This window comes from Diceros bicornis, chromosome 34 (genome assembly GCF_020826845.1).
Source record: "Diceros bicornis minor isolate mBicDic1 chromosome 34, mDicBic1.mat.cur, whole genome shotgun sequence".
In the NCBI taxonomy this organism is placed as follows: domain Eukaryota; kingdom Metazoa; phylum Chordata; class Mammalia; order Perissodactyla; family Rhinocerotidae; genus Diceros; species Diceros bicornis.
The window spans coordinates 37,007,813-37,026,989 of NC_080773.1; the positions used below are offsets into that span (position 1 = coordinate 37,007,813).

At 44.8% G+C, this 19,177-nt stretch overlaps 1 protein-coding gene across 12 annotated transcripts in view; it reads right to left on the bottom strand.

The window, feature by feature from the left end:
• LOC131397514 (zinc finger protein 256-like) overlaps positions 1–19,177 on the bottom strand; it is a 119,694-nt gene that overhangs the window by 33,093 nt on the left and 67,424 nt on the right. For 2 of the 12 annotated variants that reach the window (XM_058530527.1, XM_058530524.1), the window contains exon 1: positions 7,269–7,348. The exons of 3 other annotated variants lie outside the window; for them this stretch is intronic. Coding sequence is in view for 1 of the 9 variants with exons in the window: in XM_058530488.1 (XP_058386471.1) it covers positions 7,269–7,595 (327 nt within the window). In the remaining 8 variants the exon portion in view is untranslated. Of the gene's footprint in view, positions 1–7,268; positions 7,611–19,177 lie in introns of those variants that run through there. 7 more of the 12 variants (XM_058530488.1, XM_058530525.1, XM_058530520.1 and 4 more) reach the window with 7 other exon arrangements.

Consider the following 19,177-nt stretch of genomic DNA (forward strand, 5'->3'; position numbering starts at 1 on the left):
TCACATTGTGCAGTTGAAACATAAGCAGCAATTTATTGCATGTCATTTATACTTTATTAGAGGGCCGGCCCCGTGGCTTAGCGGTTAAGTGCGCGCGCTCCACTGCTGGCGGCCCAGGTTCGGATCCCGGGTGGGCACCGACACACCGCTTCTCTGGCCACGATGAGGCCGCGTCCCACATGCAGCAACTAGAAGGCTGTGCAACTATGACATACAACTATCTACTGGGGCTTTGGGGGAAAAAAAATAAAATAAATAAAAAAAAATTATACTTTATTAGAGCTCTAAAAATACGTTTAAAATAAAAATCTGGATTTCCTACAATTTTGGAATGTCAGTCTGATAAACCTATACTGACTCTACCACCTCTTTCCTCGTGCCCTGGGAGGGACGCCCTGCCTCAGTGGTAGCAAATACTGGAGAGCTATTCAAGAGGAATGCAGGCTGGGGCACAAAGGCCACAGAGCTGGCCTCTGTAGCCTCATGTTCCTGCACAGCAATAGCCTTCAGGTGAACAGCCCAGAGAGGCTACAGGAATCCACAAAACATTCACATGTTTTCCTCTCACACTGACCTCAGCTACACAAGATACACAGTTCTGGAGGCCATGAGAATTTTTGAGCCTGCTCATCCTTCACAGCTATAGTGACTGGAACCTTCTGCATGCCCCTTTCAAAGTGGCACATCCCAACTAGTCTGGGGCAGTCTCTTCCCCTCCCTATAAATCCAGTGTTTCTGTAACAATCATGACTCTCCTGCCCATACAATCCCATAACCTGTGATGCCACTCTGCAGAATCCTGGACATCAGGGCACATGGCTCTGCTGCAGGACCTGGGAACAGACCTCCCTCGGCAGCACTGAGCACAATGCAACATCCCCTGTGAACAAGAGAGCAATTTCATGTTGCTCTCAGAAGCACCAAAGGTTATCACTGCTGCCTCTCCACAGACTGACCTCTGAACCACAAATACAAATACCACAGCATCCGGGCTACAAATAGGTCCACAAATCCCAACGTTCTTTTCTTGGAGGTCTTGGGCAGCAATGCAAACTCGGGCAGAACTGGAAAGTGTGGTATATTCTGCCGTCATACTGTTCCCTCTGAGACACACAAAGATTGGGATCCCAACCAAAGCTGTTCATTCCTTCCTGTTAGCAGAACCCAGTCGTTTTCAGACCACTAGACAGTGAATAGAACCCCCAGATGAAAGGTGGCTTAAACAATAAAGCCTTCATTTTCACACAAAGCAGAGCAACGGGAGGCAGGCTGCTTCTGGACTGGAGACTTGAAGGGCAGAAAAATTCCATCAGGTGAGACCAACAAAATCCTTGAAAAAGGCAGTCCCTGTGTTCAAGTCACCAGCAGAGTCCTCTGGGCCAAAAATTGGTCAGGTCCGTGACGCAGCTCATCAGAGAAAGCAATTAGAGAAAGGAATAAGGATTCAGCCTTCTTACAAATCGCCCCAGCAAACAGGAGACCATCAAGGTTTGCTTCCCTGGACACATGAAGGTGGGTCAATGATGCACGCTGTGAGCTAATGATAGAGGTAAAATGGCTTTTGCTGTGGAACTGGCAGTGACATAAATCTGGTTAGGGCCCTGGGCAAATTAGAAAGTGCAATACGGCTCCCACACACCTGGAATTTACGTGGTTTATCAGGGGTATGAAGTTCAATACAGACAGCTGGCACCCTCATGAGGGATCTCCCCAGTGCTGTTATACCGAACAAGAAATGACACACTCCCTGCAGATCTGTTGTTTTTCTGAAGTGAACTTTGTGGTATCCAATGAGAAAAGGCTGAAAGCTTTCTCACATTCATTGCACTAATAAGACTCTCCCCAGTGTGAACTCTCCGGTGTGTAATGAGGCTAGAGTTTTGGCTAAAGGGTTTCCCAATTTCAGCCCACTCATAAGGCCATTATTCTGGTGTGTTAGGAGAGTGGAGTTGGAGGTAAAAGACTGCCCACATTTGCTACATCATAAAGACTTCCTTCTGTGTGAATGCTTCTTTGTTTAATAAGATTGGAGATTTTAGCAAAGCATTTCCCACATTCACTCCACTCATAGAGCCTTGAATCACTGGGAATTCTCCAGTGTTGGAGAAGCACAGACGTTTGGCTAAATGATTTTCCACATTTGCTGCAATCTAATGCCTTTTTCTAGCGTGAACTGTCCAATGTTTGATGAGGTGGGGCTTTTGTCTAAAAAAGATTTACTACACTCCCCACACTCACAAGGCTTTTCTCCAGTGTGACCTCTCTTACGTTTAAGGAGTGCAGAAATCTGGGTAAATGCTTTTCCACATTCGCTGCATTCATAAGGCCGTTCTCCAGTGTGAACTCTCCTGTGACCAACAAAGACAGAGTTAGCAGCAAAGGATTTCCCACATTCACTGCACTCATAAGACGTTTCTCCAGTGGGAATTCTTGGATGTTTAAGGAGCTTAGAGATATGGTTAAATGATTTCCCATATTTGTTGCGTTCATATGGCCTTTCTCTAGCGTGAACTCTCCCATGTGTAATAAGGTTGGAGCTTCGGGTAAATGATTTCCCACACTCCATACACTCATAAGGCCTATCTCTGCTATCACCTCTCTGGTATTCAATGAGGTGGGACTTGTTGTTAAATATCCCATAATCTCCAGATGCAAAAGCTCTTTCTCCAGTGTGAATTTTCTGATGCTGACTGAGGCTACAGCTTCTCCTAAAAAATTTCCCACATTCACTGCACATAAAACATCTTTCTCTAGTGAGGACTCTCTGGTGCTGAACAAGTGTGTGTTTGCAGCTGAAGGCGTTCATGCATTCTCCCAGTTATAATGAGATTTTCCCCTCTGAAAGGCTGCTCTGCCCTCAGTTCCACTGTTTGACCTCTCTCTGGTGGGAGAGGTCCGTTGCTGGAGAAATTCAGAGATAGCCAAGAAGTTCTCTCCAACCATCCTAAAGATAAATGGCTTCCCTAACACATGGCATTTGCAGTTCTTCACAAACGAGGCTCTGTCCTCATCGCTTCTGTACGGTTTCTCCCCAACGCACTGCCTCTGATGCTGATGAAGGTTTGTGTGACATACCATTGTTTCCCACAAGCCCCACATCTGTGCAGTTTCTGCTTGTTATGTGTTCCCTGGTGTTCATCCAAGTGCAAAATGTCTCTCAATACCAGGCCACACATTTCACAGGGGTGTGCCTTCTTGGGAGACAGATCTGCACTGGGAGTCCTGACCTGTGACACTCTGTACAGAAACGTTCTGCTCAAAAGGAGCCTCCTCATTCTCTGAGGAGCACAGGACTGACATCACGCCCACCCCCAGCATGGGAGGTCCAGTTCCCTTTGGGCACTTTTTGTTGAGTTTGAATTCATACCCATCCTAGGGACAAGCGAGGACTCTCCACCCTACTCCCAAGATGGGCAAGAATATGGGACCTGCAGGATGCAAATACCAAGGGAGAGACACAACATCTGAAGAGCCAGTGCTGATCCAAAACAGCTCAGTACATCACAGCCCAGAGGAAAGAAACTAAATATTACACAGAGAACCCTGTAGGGAGATCTTGCAAGAGCCCGTGGTTCACATCAGAGAATTACTTCCTGGCACAGGCAGTCATGAGGAAATGTCAGCTAGAGGAAGAAGTAGACCTGGGGCACACAGATGCTATGGATCCGACCAAAGTGACCCAGCCAGGAAGAGGGCAAGTGAGGTGGGATACACTGCAAGACTCCTGAGCCTGGATCCTTCCATGGGAGGCTGCAGAGAAGCAGGTGTTGGGCCTGCTCAAGGAGAGGAGAGGGCAGTGCACACACCTCACTCCTACCAACCACAGCACCTACCTAGGGAACTGGGGAAGGAGCAGTGCTCATGGTCCCGAGTAAGGAGAGACCTATCTCTGGGGAAAAGGGAAGGGCAGAGACTACCTCAGGGCAGGGGAAAAGTGTGAGGATCTTACCCAGGGAGGTTAGATGTGCCAAGTTCTCCAACATCACATCATACTACAGATGTCTCTGAGCCTCACTAAGGAGACCCCACCCCTCCCAGGAAAAACTCACAGCTACATTTTCAAACGTCACACTGCCCTGCTATGATGGTGACAGATAAAACCACAAACAGCCCACTTCTGAAAAGCCATAATCCATTTCCCCAAACATCTACTATGACCATCCATCTCTCAAGCCTTCCAACTTAAGAGGGGAAATCAGGCCCTGGTACCACTGGTGTCATCCTTGGACTGATCACTGAGTCCAACCATCAGCAACAGGAAGCAGGTGGACAAATACACATCTAAGCTGTGGCCTAGCATATGGGGATCCACCCCCTCCAGACCAACAATTCCCCTGGTATGGTCATTGTCAGGTAATTATCAGTGCAGGGCCCTGGGACCCTCAGACATGCCCCTCTCCAAGTATACATCATTTTTCAGACTGCACATCCCTCAATCTCCGTGTCCCATGGTCACCACCATCTCACTGCCCCACACCATAGGCATCTCCCTACCCTCCCCATATGCTACTTGTACTGTATTCCAATCACTTCCTCCTACCCCACCCTTGGTTATGGTGGTCGCCAAACACATGACACCTGACAATGGACTCTCGAGACCAACAGCAGTTTATGAATCACGTAAATTCACACCTCTGAGAATAGGACACCACTCACCACAAAGGCTCACGTGGCAGCTGCCCTCCATAAAAGAATGAACAACAGGGGCTGTGGGATGCAAGCTTTCTAGAATCAAGAGGGTGGGATGCCCCTGGTTCCCACAGGAGGATGTGACTGGCTTGTCTGCATAACTTCACAGGCTGGTAGGGAACTGACACCTGCTACAAAGGGATACACAGGAACTGCTCCTGGTTCCCTTGGTCAAAAGGGTTGTGAGGCTAGAAGACCTCAGGCACGGGAGCAGTGTAGGGAGATAACTTGCACTCAGGCCACTTCAGGACGTCCCGCTTTCAGCAAATGTCAAGGAAGCACATCGTACCAGGTTTAGGCCTTATAGCACAACTCGGCAGACAGCACCCACAGCATGCTTGGCAAATTCAAACAGGATCCAGTATGGCCACAGACTTCCCACGGTTCCCAACAGCAGTGTCACCTCAAATCATTCCATGAAGGCCTCACTGAGTGGCTCTGTTCCTGCCTCAGACGTAGACACACAGAAACACGTGTGGATCTCAGATACCTATAGTCCCCTGCTACTTCTGTGATGCACTTGCTGTCACCTCAGCACATACAAATTTTCTCTGTCCCCTTAACCTTCATTCAAACCCCAGCCCCATTAATCGCCCATCCCAGGGCTAGTGATTCTCACAGATGGCCAAATTTACCCCAGACCATATCTACCAGGCTGAATGAAACACCCCAGGCCCCATGAAACTCCTCCCAAAATCTTGGTGAGTCCACTGAGTGGTGAATCAGCACGAGCTCTGGCCTGAATGTCATCTTGCCTCATTATCCCTTGTCTCTGTAACCGTCTCATGTCCACTCCTCCCTTGGAAGCCTCGGCCAGTTGCCAGACTATCCCGTCTGATACACCAAACCAACAGCCACTTACCTACGTTTATGAAGCCCAATACCATCACCCAGGTCCCATGAAAGAGACCCAGTCCTCACACCCCACCCTCTACACCTCACCCTCTAACAGCTTTGCTACCAAACCTTTGCCACCAAAACATAAAACTGTCTCTCCTAAATGTGACCCACAGCTCACTCATCTTCTCATCTTGGTCCACACTGTAGCTACCACATTTTGGATGTCTCTAACCTGAATCTCTCCTCAGAGCCCCCAACCTGTATGTTAGCTGCTCGTTTGATGCCTCCACGCAGTAATGTTTGAAACATCTCAGAGTCATAACATGGTCAAAACAAAGCTCCTGATATCCCCAGCGAATGTTACACCAACTGTCGACTTGCTCATCTCAATGGATGCAGCTACCATCCCTAGAGCTTCTAAGACCAAAAGCCCTGGGATCATCAGATTCCTCTGTTTCACTCCCTCACCAACCACATTAGAAAATCTAGGTGCCCCTTTAAACACATGCAGCCAGAAGACAACCGCATTTCCTGAGCCACGACCCTGTCCATTAACCTGCACCTGGACTATGGTAGTCACCTCCATATTGATCATCCTTCTTCCTCTCACAAGCCCAGTCTGAGTTTCTCTCTGGAGCCAGATGAAGCCCATTAAAATCTGGGTAGCACCACCTCCCTCCTGTGCTCCAAACCTCTAGCTACCTCCCGAATACACACCCAACACCTCCGGCAGTCATTCCTCTCCTGAGTCCTATCCACCTGCTATTTATTCGTACCTGAAAAAAAGGAAACCTGTGGTTCCTGAACGTTCCTGAGCTCAGCTGTACCTCTAGGCATTTGCGCATCCTCCTACCAGCTCTTAGGTTAACCTTGCACATCTGTTAACAATGGTTGCTAGAAGTGGGAACACCTCCATATAACCCCTGCCATGGACTTAGGATCCTAGGCCTGCGGTCTCTTCAGAGTCCCCAGACTCAAGGATGGGGGAAATGGCATGAAGAGTCTCAGGACATCACAATCCAGAGAACATGGGAGTGGGGAGCGAGGCCAGTGAGGTACTGGAACACGCTCCACTTCCCTGTGTGGGTTCCGTAAGCACTTCACCCAGGAGAACTAGCGCGAAGAGGCAGGCCTTGGAGAAATGCGCCCATGGCGGGGTTCAACGGCTCATGCCTCCCTGTACCCTTCCCTGGCCCTGGAGCCAGGTGACTTCAGGCCGGCTTTCTAACCTCTGAGCCTCAGAGCTCAATGTCACCTCTTAACAGGTGTGGGACCGTGAACAAAGATTCCCCCTCCCAGCGCCTGAACGTCAACATCATCCCTCTGCACTGTGCCCTTCCGTTGAACAGGCTTCAGGAAAATGTTAAAATCCTAACGGAGATAGTGTCTCTCTCTGCTCAAAACTCCCTGGCTTTTAGAGTCCTCACAATGAGGTACAACCCTCAGCCTGCTACTCCAGGTTTAACTCCTCCTCACACTCTGTTCTCTGCAGACAGAACACGGACCCCAGGTCCCCGACTCCTCCCGGCTCAGTCGCCCTCCACGCCTCTCCCCCGCGGGCCCTCCCCTGGGACCCTCTCCCACACCCGTCACCCCAGTTCTCATAAACAGGCCCCACGAGCGCCTACCCGTCCCGGACACCGGGGCCTGGGCAGCAGGCCCGTGAGCGGCGCCCGCACTCGGGGCTCTAGGGCTGGGCTGGGCTGAGGGCGGGGAGGGCGCGGAGCCCGAGCACTGACCTGAGCCGGCTCCCTCCGCGCGGCCGCCGCCATCGGACTCTGGGGGCGGAGCGGGGCCGGGAGCGGCGGGAGAGGAGGGGACCCGGGCACCGCGGTCCCACTCATGGCCTTGTGCGGGTCACTCGGCGTGCGCCGCTTCCAAGCTTCAGACCCGCCCTGTGCAGTGGGGACAACGTCCCTAGCGCCCTCTCGGTAGCGACCCAGCGCTCCGAAGCCTGAGTCTAGCTGAACAAAATCCAGAGAAGCCAAAATGACCGCCACAAAGAGGACGCCGGAAGTCCCGAGCCGACGCGCACGCACGGAGCGTCCCCTGTCCTGGATTCTCATTGGCTCAACTGCGCCACTGTTGGGCGCGTAGACCTTTGGGTAATGTAGTTTTCTTAGCTTCACAGGCGGTTGCTTGTTTCAGGTCTTGACGTTTGCCAATCAAGGTTTCCAGCACCGCGGGTGGAGCTGAGAAATGACGACTTGGCCCTTCAGGGGAACGTAAGGCGCTTACTCCTTCTTTGAAGGAGCGGCTCCCAGGTTTCAGGTAGTGTTGCCTGCGACTGATCACTTAAGTGTATAGAGACATCATTTTCAGACTCCCGGAAGCTCAGAAGGCTCCCAGAGGCTAAAAATATTATTTCAATTATTCCTAGAGGCTACAAATCCAAACGGACACGTTCTCTTTCAATACAAAATGCATCTACTCTTAGCTGGAATGTAATACACATTTTCTTGCTATTCAAATACATGTCGTCAGAAGCATTAGTGTAATTTTTAACGCTGTATGTTCACTCAGGGTCATGACTTGGAAGATGAGGGACATTTAAGCCGCCCTGAAGTAGGAGGACAGGGGTTTATCTCTGCCTCTGGTTCCCACAGAGAACATCTCTCCTGCCTGTATACTCAGTGATCCTGTCCAAATCATACAGCAACACTGTTTATCCATTTAATATTTCTTACTGAATATCCGAAGATACATTCAATTCCTTTACAAATCTGACATCTATGTCAAACTGAGTGCAACTATTAAATTCTGTTTTGATATGGGATAGTGGCTACAGTGTTCTCAGGCAGAGCACGTGGGCAAAGGGGGCATCTGAAGACCATCATCTCATCTTCTTGTTGGGAAGGGATTATCATTATTCCAGTGATTGCCAGGACTGTTGTGCATGAGGAATTGATGATACCTCAGAAAAAAGCTGTGAAATGCAAATTACAGAGAGCTGTTAATAATCATCATGTAGTTAGTCAAAGATAGTGGTAGAAATAGCTCTGAGGACACATCAGTGGAGGGTGAAAAAAGTGAAGACCTCAGATGATTTGTATCAGGAGATACTGAAGTCTGAGAAGTCAGACTGAGCCCAATCTTGTATTGTGATTCTTTTTCATCAGTTTCATCCTAATAGATCTGTATGATTTCTCATGGCAGTTTTAATTTACAATTTCATAATCTCTCATGTTAAACAACTATTCTAGGCCTGATGACCACTCATATACATTCTTTAATAAAGATTCTGCTCATATATGTTGCCTATTTGATTTTTTGTCTTTTTCATATTGATTCCTAAGATTTCCTTTATATGCAAGTCCTTTAGTCAAATATTCACATATGTTTGTACCATTTTGTGTGCAATTTTTAGTCAACATTTTTGAGGTTATATGTATAACATATATACATATATTATTCCAGTGTTTTTAGAGTTCTCCTTACTTATAACTAAGAAATTCTTCTATATGCCAATGTGTTAGTTAATAATTCTTTTATTACACTTTCTCTATTCAAATTACTCTAGAGTTTCTTTCTCCTGATTATACTCTAACTGATCAGGAACTGTTTCTGGCAGTAGTCCTAGTAGATCAACCCATAAGGATGGGATTTAGGGATTGGTTTAGCCATGTCCTGGGGTTTGAATGAAGTACTGAACAACTAACCAATGGGAAATGGGATGCTACTGACCCATGGTATGCAGTGGCATCATAATTCATCTATGACCTGGGGTTCGTTATGATGAAGGGGCAACTGCAGCACATGCCTTGAGACCAAGTGGGCGCTGCAATGAGCATTAAGGCAGTGATGGTGACTACGATGAGTGTGGTCTGGGAATGATTCTTTTGAGTTCATGTTTTTGCTTACAAAGAGAAAATGGTAAGCTCAAGATCATTATCTCTCAGCTCAAGTCCCAGGATGTGAAACAAAATTTCCATGATAGCCCTCAAAGAAGCTCTGATTTCTGTAGCTGCTGGGCTCATGTAGCTGAAAACCAATTCATTCAACTCATGGCTTGCTGAATTACAACGACAGTTGAATACCCACTCTCACAAGGTTTCTCATGTGAAAGGGCATTGATTGATAAAGAGGGATTCTGAATCTTGGAATAGGGAACATCTGGGTGATGCAGAAACCAACCATCTAGAACTCTTAAGCTACTCTGAGTCTCTCTTACAAGGTGTCTGAGGAGACTAGCCTGCCTTTGCTAATATCACCTGGGGCAGATGCCTGTAAAAGAATGCCATTTCTCCACAGGACTCACCACAACAACCTGTAAGCAGTATCAACTCTCAGCATCATCCAGGGAAAGAGGAAGAAACAATAGACACACCAGAAGGATTGTGAGACTTTGCTAGGATATATTATCAGAAACTGGAGAGCAAGTGTGGGTATAAGTTCTCAGGCTGTTTAACCAAGGAGAGTGGAATATATGACAGACTGGAATAAATTCATCCATGTGGTGCAGTTACTAGAGATTCTGGATTTACTGTGCTAGCTTGTGCAGCTGGAGGTGACTCTAACAGCCTACTTGTTCAGTTGACTGGCCTTGGATTCAATGGTGGCCTCTCAGTGAATGAGGCTGAGATGCCACAGTTAGTACAAGATAATATACAAGATAGAATTGAAAGGCTTAGGGATAGGAATGTTGGCTGGATTTATCATGTGTGAGATGTACCTCTACATCTGTATTAATCATGTTCTTTTTATTTTCTGTATTTTATAAAGTTGCCGTCTTGGGAGCCCTACACACCTGCAAGAGACTGACCCTCCTAGGCCTAGCTAATTCCTCAATATAGTAAACAACTTCTCCAAGAGCAAGCCTTTCATATGCAAACCAACCAATCCAAATCCATACTCCCAACCACTTCCTTTATCTAGCTCAGACACCAAGCCAGTATTTCTCCAGCCCTAAAGCAACCCAGGGCCAGGTACCAGACTGTTAGGGACCATCCCTATGCCCCAAGCCTGCCAGAATTTTTTACACTAGCTAATTCTAAATGGTTTACTCTGCCCTGCCTGGGCTTTCTCAAGGAAACCCCAAAAAAGGCTTGTACCCATGTTCTCTCCTCACTCCATTCTGCCTTCTGACTGACACTGTTGCTTCCCCATATGGCCACATGTGACACGGCATGCCCTTGCACTTGGGAACTAGGTAATATAAACTTATTACAGAGGCATTAACCTCTCCACATTGCCATTCCGTCACCTCTATAAATTAAAACCCCTTGGGGAGAGTGACATCAGCATCAAGGTAGAGTGAGCTTTCCCGTAAACTCTCCCCACATAAGATAACAAAAAAGACATTCATATACCAACAAAGGACACTCACACAGCACAAAGGACATCAGAGAGACCCATGCAGCTGCACATCAGCGAGTGGATGTGCTGGATCCCCCAGAGGAAGGAGTGGGAGGTAAGGAGAAATCCTCTCCCTCCCCATCGGATCAACAATTTGGGTCCACGGGGCTCCCAGAGAGGGCAGAGGGGCAGACCTCTGTGGGAATACCATAGCTCTCCAAGTTCTCTCAGCCCTTCTCTCTTTTTCTCTCTTTAAGCCTGTGGGAAACTCCCACACAGAAGAGTCGGAACTGTTGCAGGGGTGCCATCAACATCTGAGCACCCCAGGAGAGCAGACAGTGTGGAAGAACCAGAAGCCCCCGGGGATTGGACAGGCAAAAGAGAGAGGTGCCCCCCCACCCACCCCATGCCCAGCACTGCAGCTCAGCCAATCAGTCAGAGCAGTCGCTGATTGTGGTGGGCTCAGATTACACAGCCCTTGACCCCCACCTGGTGGCGGCAGGTGGAAACCGCAACCAGATATTTCCTGGATGAGGAAAAAGAAACCAAATACAGCAAGCATGATGCAAAAATACATTAAATTGCCAAACCAGAAGGAAAATGACAAGCACCTAGAAATCAACCCAGAAGGCACAGAAATTCGTAACCTAAAAGACAGAGAATTCAAAATAGCTATCATAAGAAACTCAAGGATAATTCAATGAGATAAGGAGTTTCTTCACAAAAGAGATTGAAATCATAAAGAAAATCCAATCAGTATTCATGGAGATGAAGAACACAATGGAGGTGATAAAGGAAAACCTGGAATCTTTAAAGAACAGAACCAACAATATGGAGGAAAGAAGTAGCATTATTGAGGATAGGAATACAGATATACTGTATATGGAAGAGGAGAGAGAACTAAGACTAAAAAGAAATGAGGAAAGTCTCCAAGAAATATCTGACTCAATTAGGAAATGTAACATAAAAATTATAGGTATTCCTGAGGGAGAAGAGATGGAAAAAGGAACAGAGAGCCTATTCAAGGAAATAATAGCTGAGAAATTCCCAAATCTGGGGACAGAATAGGAAATACCAATAAGTGAAGCCAATAGGTTGCCTAAATATATCAACAGGAAAATGTCCTCTCCAAGGCATATAGTAGTAAAGCTGGCAAAAGTCAATGACAAAGAAACAATATTAAAAGCAGCTAGACAAAAACAAAAAATGACGTACAAAGGAGTTCCCCTCAGGCTCTCAGCAGATTTCTCAACAGAAACTTTACATGCTAGGAGAGACTGGAATGATATATTCAAAATACTGACAGACAAAAACTTTCAGCCAAGAATACTCTATCCAGCGAAAATATCCTTCAAATATGACGGAGAAATAATAACTCCTAGATAAACAAAAGCTAAGGGAGTTCATGGCCACGAGACCCCAACTCAAGAAGGCGCTCATGCTTGAAAAAAAGAAGAGAAAGAGAATACAAAACTTGGAGCAAGGAGAAAAATAGGTAGACAAATCAGAAAAATAGTAGAGCTTTATCAGAATAGGTTAGCAACCACTTAAATACCAAAATCAAAGATCAAAGGAAGGAAAACACCAAAAGTAAATATAACCTCATCACGTTAAACACACACCCACAACACAAGATGGAATAAGTTGTGACAATAATAACTTAGAAGGGGAAAAGGAAACAGATCGAATCGACTTAGTCTAAGGAAATAAGAGGCCATCAGATAATGGACCATCTCATTCCCAAGATTTTTTATACAAACCTCAAGGTAACCACTAAACAAATAATCAGAACAGAATCACATATGATAAATAAAGAGAAAACTACAAGAGTCATAAGACAGAACTACCAAACTGAATTGGTAGTCTGAAACACATGGGACAAGAAACAAAGGAAATGCGAAAGAACCAGAAAATAAGTAATAAAACAGCAACATTAAGCCCTCATATGTCAATAATCACTCTAAATGTAAATGGATTGAAATCTCCAATCAAATGACACAGAGTGAGAGGATGGATTAAAAAGCAAGACCCAACAATATGCTGCCTCCAGGAAACAGATCTCAGCTCTAAAGACAAACACAGGCTCAGAGTGAAGGGATAGAAGACAGTGCTTCAAGCTAATGGGAAACAAAAGAAAGCAGGTGTTGCCATACTCATATCAGACAAGTAGACTTCAAGAGAAAACAGGTAATGAGAGACAAAGAGAGGCAATATATAATGATAAAAGGGACACTATACCAAGAAGACATTTCAATTATAAATATATATGCACCCAACAAAGGAGCACCAAAGTACATAAAGCAACTATTAACAAACCTAAAAGGAGATATTAACAACAACACAATAATAGTGGGGGATCTTAATACCCCACTTACATCAATGGATAGATCATCCAGACAGAAAGTCAATAAGAAAATAACGGACTTAAATGAAAATCTAGATGACATGCACTTAACAGACATATACAGAGTACTCCATCCAAAAACAACTGACTATATATTCTTCTCAAGCACACATGGAACATTCTCAAGGATAGACCATATGTTGGGAAATAAGGCAAGCCTCAATAAATTTAAGAAGATTGAAATTATAACATGCATCTTTTCAGACCATAATGCTATGAAACTAGAAATCAACTGCAAGAAAATAATTGGGAAAGTGATAAAGATGTGGAAATTAAACAACATGCTACTGAACAACCAATGGATCATTGATGAAATTAAAGGAGAAATCAAAAAATATCTGGAAACACATGAAAATGAAAATATGCCATACCAATTCATGTGGGATGCAGCAAAAGCGGTCCTGAGAGGGAAACTCATAGCAATACAGCCCTACCTTAACAAACAAGAAGAAGCCCAAATAAGCAACCTTAAATTATGCCTATCAGAACTAGAAAAAGAAGAACAAACAAAGCCCAAGGTCAGCAGAAGGAGAGAAATAATAAAAATTATAGCAGAAATAAATGAAATTGAGACCAAATAAGCAGTAGAAAGGATGAATGAAACAAAGAGTTGGTTCTTTGAGAAGATGAGCAAAATTGACAAACCCTTAGCTAGACTCCCTGAGAATAAAAGAGAAAAGGCTTGTGGCCGGCCCGATGGTGCAAGTGGTTAGGTGCGCACGCTCAGCTGTGGCCGCCCGGGGTTCGCCGGTTCGGATGCTGGGCATGCACCACTTGTCAAGCCATGCTGTGGCGGCACCCCATATAAAGTGGGAGAAGACGGGCATGGATGTTAGCCCAGGGCCAGTCTTCCTCAACAAAAAGAGAGGAGGATTGGCAGATGTTAGCACAGGGCTGATCTTCCTTACAAAAAAAAAAAGGAGAGAGAAAAGGCTTGAATAAATAAAATTAGAAATGAAAGAGGAGAAATTACAATGGATACCACGGAAATACAAAGGATTATAAGAGAATTCTATGAAAAACTATATGCCAACAAATTGGACAATCTAGAAGAAATGGAGAAATTCTTAGACTCATACAACCTTCCAAAACTGAACTAAGAAGAAGTAGAGACTCTGAACAGACCAATCACAAGTAAAGAGATTGAAACAGTAATCAAAAACTTCCCAAAATATAAAAGTCCAGGACCAGATGGCTTCTCTGGTGAATTGTTTTGTTTTTTTTTTAGATTTTTATTTATTTATTTTTTCCCCCCAAAGCCCCAGTAGATAGTTGTATGTCACAGCGGCACATCCTTCTAGTTGCTGTATGTGGGATGCGGCCTCAGCACGGCCAGAGAAGCGGTGCGTCGGTGCACGCCCGGGATCTGAACCCGGGCCGCCAGCAGCAGAGCGCGCGCACTTAACCACTAAGCCACGGGGCCGGCCCTTCTCTGGTGAATTGTACCAAACATTCAAAGAAGATTTAATACCCATCCTTCTCAAACTATTTCAAAAAATAGAGGAAGATGGAACACTTCCTAAGACATTTTACAAGGCCAACATCACCCTGATACCAAAGCCAGACAAGGACAATACAAAGAAGGAAAATTACAGGCCAATATCGCTGATGAACATAGATGCAAAAATCCTCAACAAAATATTGGCAAACCGAATACAGCAATACGTTAAAAAGATCATACACCATGACCAAGTGGCATTTATACCAGGGACGCAGGGATAGTTCAACATCTGCAACTCAATCAACATGATACACCACATTAAGAAAACGAGGAATAAAAACCATATGATCATCTCAATAGATGCAGAGAAGGCTTTTGACAAGATCCAACATGCATTTATGATAAAAACTCTCAACAAAATGGGTATAGAAGGAAAGTACCTCAACATAATAAAGGCCATTTATGACAAACCCACAGCCAGCATCATACTCAATGGGGAAAATCTGAAAGCCATTGCTCTGAAAACAGGAACAAGACAAGGGTGCCCACTCTCACCACTCCTGTTCAACACAGTACTGGAGGTTTTGGCCAGAGCAATTAGGCAAGAAAAAGGAATAAAAGGAATCCAAATAGGCAATGAAGAAGTGAAACTCTCACTATTTGCAGATGACATGATTTTATATATAGAAAACCCTAAAGAATCCACTGGAAAACTATTAGAAATAATCAACAACCATAGCAAAGTTGCAGGGTACAAAATCAACTTACAAAAATCAGTGGCATTTCTTTTTTTTTTTTTTGGTGAGGAAGATCAGCCCTGAGCTAACATCCGTGCTAATCCTCCTCTTTTTTTTTGCTGAGGAAGACCGGCTCTGAGCTAACATCCATTGCCAATCCTCCTCCTTTTTCTCCCCAAAGCCCCAGTAGATAGTTATATGTCATAGTTGCACATCCTTCTGGTTGCTGTATGTGGGACGCGGCCTCAGCATGGCTGGGAAAGTGGTGCATCAGTGCACGCTCGGGATCCGAACCCGGGCCACCAGTAGCGGAGCGCGAGCACTTAACTGCTAAGCCACAGGGCCGGCCCAGTTGCATTTCTGTATGCTAATACTAAGCTAACAGAAAGAGAACTGAAAAAGATAATTCCATTTACAATCACAATAAAAGGACGATAATACCTAGGAACAAATCTGACCAAGGAGGTGAAAGACCTATACAATGAAAACTATAAGCGTTATTGAAAGAAATCAAAAAAGACATAAAAAGATGGAAAGATATCCTATGCACATGGATTGGAAGAGCAAACATAGTTAAAATGTCTATATTACCCAAAGCAATGTACAGATTCAATGCAATTCCAATAAGAATCCTAATAACATTCTTCACAGAAACAAAACAAAGGATAGTAACATTCTTATGGGGCAACAAAAGACCCCAAATAGCTAAAGCAATCCTGAGAAAAAAGAACAAGGCTAGAGACATCACAATGCCTGACTTCAAAACATACTACAAAGCTATAATAATTAAAACAGCATGGTACTGGTACAAAAACAGACACACAGAACAATGGAACAGAATTGAAAGTCCAGAAATTAAAAACACACATCTACGGACAGCTAATCTTCAACAAAAGAGCTAAGACCATACAATGGAGAATGGAAAGTCTCTTCAATAAATGGTGCTGGGAAAACTGGACAGCTACATGCAAAAGAATGAAAGTAGACCATCTGCTATTGCCATTCACAAAAATTAACTGAAAATGGATCAAAGACCTGAAACTATAAAACTCCTAGAATAAAATATACGCAATACACTATTTGACATTGGTCATAAAGGAATCTTTTCGGATGCCATGACTACTCAGACTAGGGAAACAAAAGAAAACATAAGCAAGTGGGACTTCATCAGATTAAAGAGCTTCTACAAGACAAATGGAACAAGGATCAAATTGAATGGACAACCTACCAGCTGAGAGAAAATATTTGCAAAACATATATCCCACAAGGTGTTAATCTCCATAATATATAAAGAACTCACACAACTGAACAACAAAAAAACAAACAACCCAATTAAAAAATGAGCAGAGGAAATGAACAGACACTTCTTGAAAGAAGATATATGGATGGCCAATAGGCATATGAAAAGATGTTCAACATCACTAATGATCAGGGAAATGCAAATCAAAACAACACTAAGATGTCATCTCATACCCGCTAGAATGGCTATAATCACCAAGATAAAAAACAACAGATGTTGGAGAGGATGTGGAGAAAAGGGAACCCTCATACACTGCTGGTGGGAATGCCAACTGGTGCAGCCTCTATGGAAAACAGTATGGAGATTCCTCAAAAAATTAAAAATAGAAATACCCTATGATCCAGCTATCCCACTACTGTGAATCTATCCAATGAACCTGAAATCAACAATCCAAAGAGGCTTATGCACCCCTATGTTCAAGACAGCATTATTCACTATAGCCAAGAAGTGGAAGCAACCCAAATGTCCCTCAACTGATGATTGGATAAAGAAGATGTGGTATATATACACAATGGAATACTACTCAGCCATTAAAAAAGACAAAATCTTCCCATTTGCAACAACATGGATGGACCTGGAGGGTATTAGGTTAAGTGAGATAAGCCAGAGAGAGAAAGACAGACACCGCATGATCTCACTCATATGTGGAACATAAACCAACACACCAACAGAGAAAATTGTATAGTGGTTACCAGGGGCAAGGGGGTTGGAGGGTGGGCACAATGGGTGAAGGGAGACATGTATATGGTGACTGGCAAACAATAATGTACAACAAAAATTTCACAATGTTATAAACTATTAAGCCATCAATTAAAAAAAGAAAAAACCCTTGGGTATAACTGAGACAATGGACCTAGAGAGCAGGGTGACCAACAGTGTTCAACAGAGGAGCATGCCTCTTGATTGCTCTTGGCTTCCTAACTGGATTCATTAAACAACCTATGATGCCTGGGAAGGCACAGCTGGCTGCTGGCTCACTTGTGCAATCGCTGCCATTTCTTTCTGCTGTGTTGTATGTGCTGTCATGGTATTCCAACATAAATTGTGAGAGGACCTTGAAGGCATGTGCCTTCCCGGCTACCTACATTTAGTCTTAAGTGCTGTATCTTCTGGGATGTACAAATGGATCCACTGGGTACCATTTGATTCCCTACGCTGACACACCCAGAGGGAGTGACTAAGATAATTGGTAATCATACAAGATAGAGTCTGAGGATCGAGGAGACCTTTCCCTCAGTGAGAGTGTGTTGGGAGTCAGTTGATGCAACAATACTGAGGTCACTGTGGGCCATCCAGTTTTCTCCCAACTCTGGTAAGCAAAATCATGAATTGCTCTGTCCTTATAGAGGATGTCCCTGGCATAACTGGACTTGGGGTTTACCTGAGAGCTAGAGGGACCCAGTGACAGTACGATGTGAGTTGCCCTCCTCACAGAAGCCACAGTACCCAAAAAGCCTAACTGTCGCTTCAAAGGCAAATCTCTTTGTTGTCGCTTACCCTGCTGTGTCACAGTTCGTCCCCAGTAGGGTACAAGGGATCACACATCCTGGAAAGTCCATTCCTCAATGCTTAATGAAAAAGGAAGAGGAGAAGGAGCATTTTGTTACCACTCCTCCTAAGACACCTGAGGAGATTCTCAACTTCTATGAGATTACAAATCTCTGGGCCAATGTGCTTGGGCACTCCAAAGTGCTACTGCTTATCAACATGCTAGGAGTCTCCTCCTCAAAATCACATGGTCACAAAATCAAGATACCGCCCGCATGTCTCTCCTGGATACAGACATCAGCCCCTCCAAGGGTGATGGAGACACCACAGAAAGGGAGACCGCTGCTCATATCAGAGGTCCCTCAGAACTCCAGGAGTTTGGCGGGTAAACATTCAAAGGCTGAAAGAAAAGAGGAAAAAACAATTGGGAATGGACAAGAGATGAGAGAAAAAAAAAAAAAGGAGAAATTTTCCCTGCCTAGAGTCACAAGCTTTCTTTTTTAATTTTTTTGTGAGATCAGCCCTGTGCTAACATCTGCCAATCCTCCTCTTTTTGCTGAGGAAGACTGGCCCTGGGCTAACATCCATGCCCATCTTCCTCCACTTTATATGGGACGCCACCACAGCATAGTTTGCCAAACAGCGCGTCGGTGCACACCCAGGATCCAAACCGGCCACAGCGGAGCGCACGCACTTAACCGCTTGTGCCACTGGGCTGGCCCCGTCACAAGCTTCCTACAAGATTTGTTTAAGAAAAATAAGGGGGGAAAGGACTGATGACAAGTCCCAGGTAGAGGCTGCTACCTAGAGGCCCTGGGCCCCTCGCTCCCCCTTGTCCTCTTATCAGCCAGAGACAGAAGATAAAGACCACAGCTTCAGGGCTAAAAGTCTAAACAAGGCAAAAAGGAAAAAAGGAGGAAAAATACTCACCTAGATATAGGGGAAGAAAATAAAAGGCACCGAAATAGGTTTATATATATATA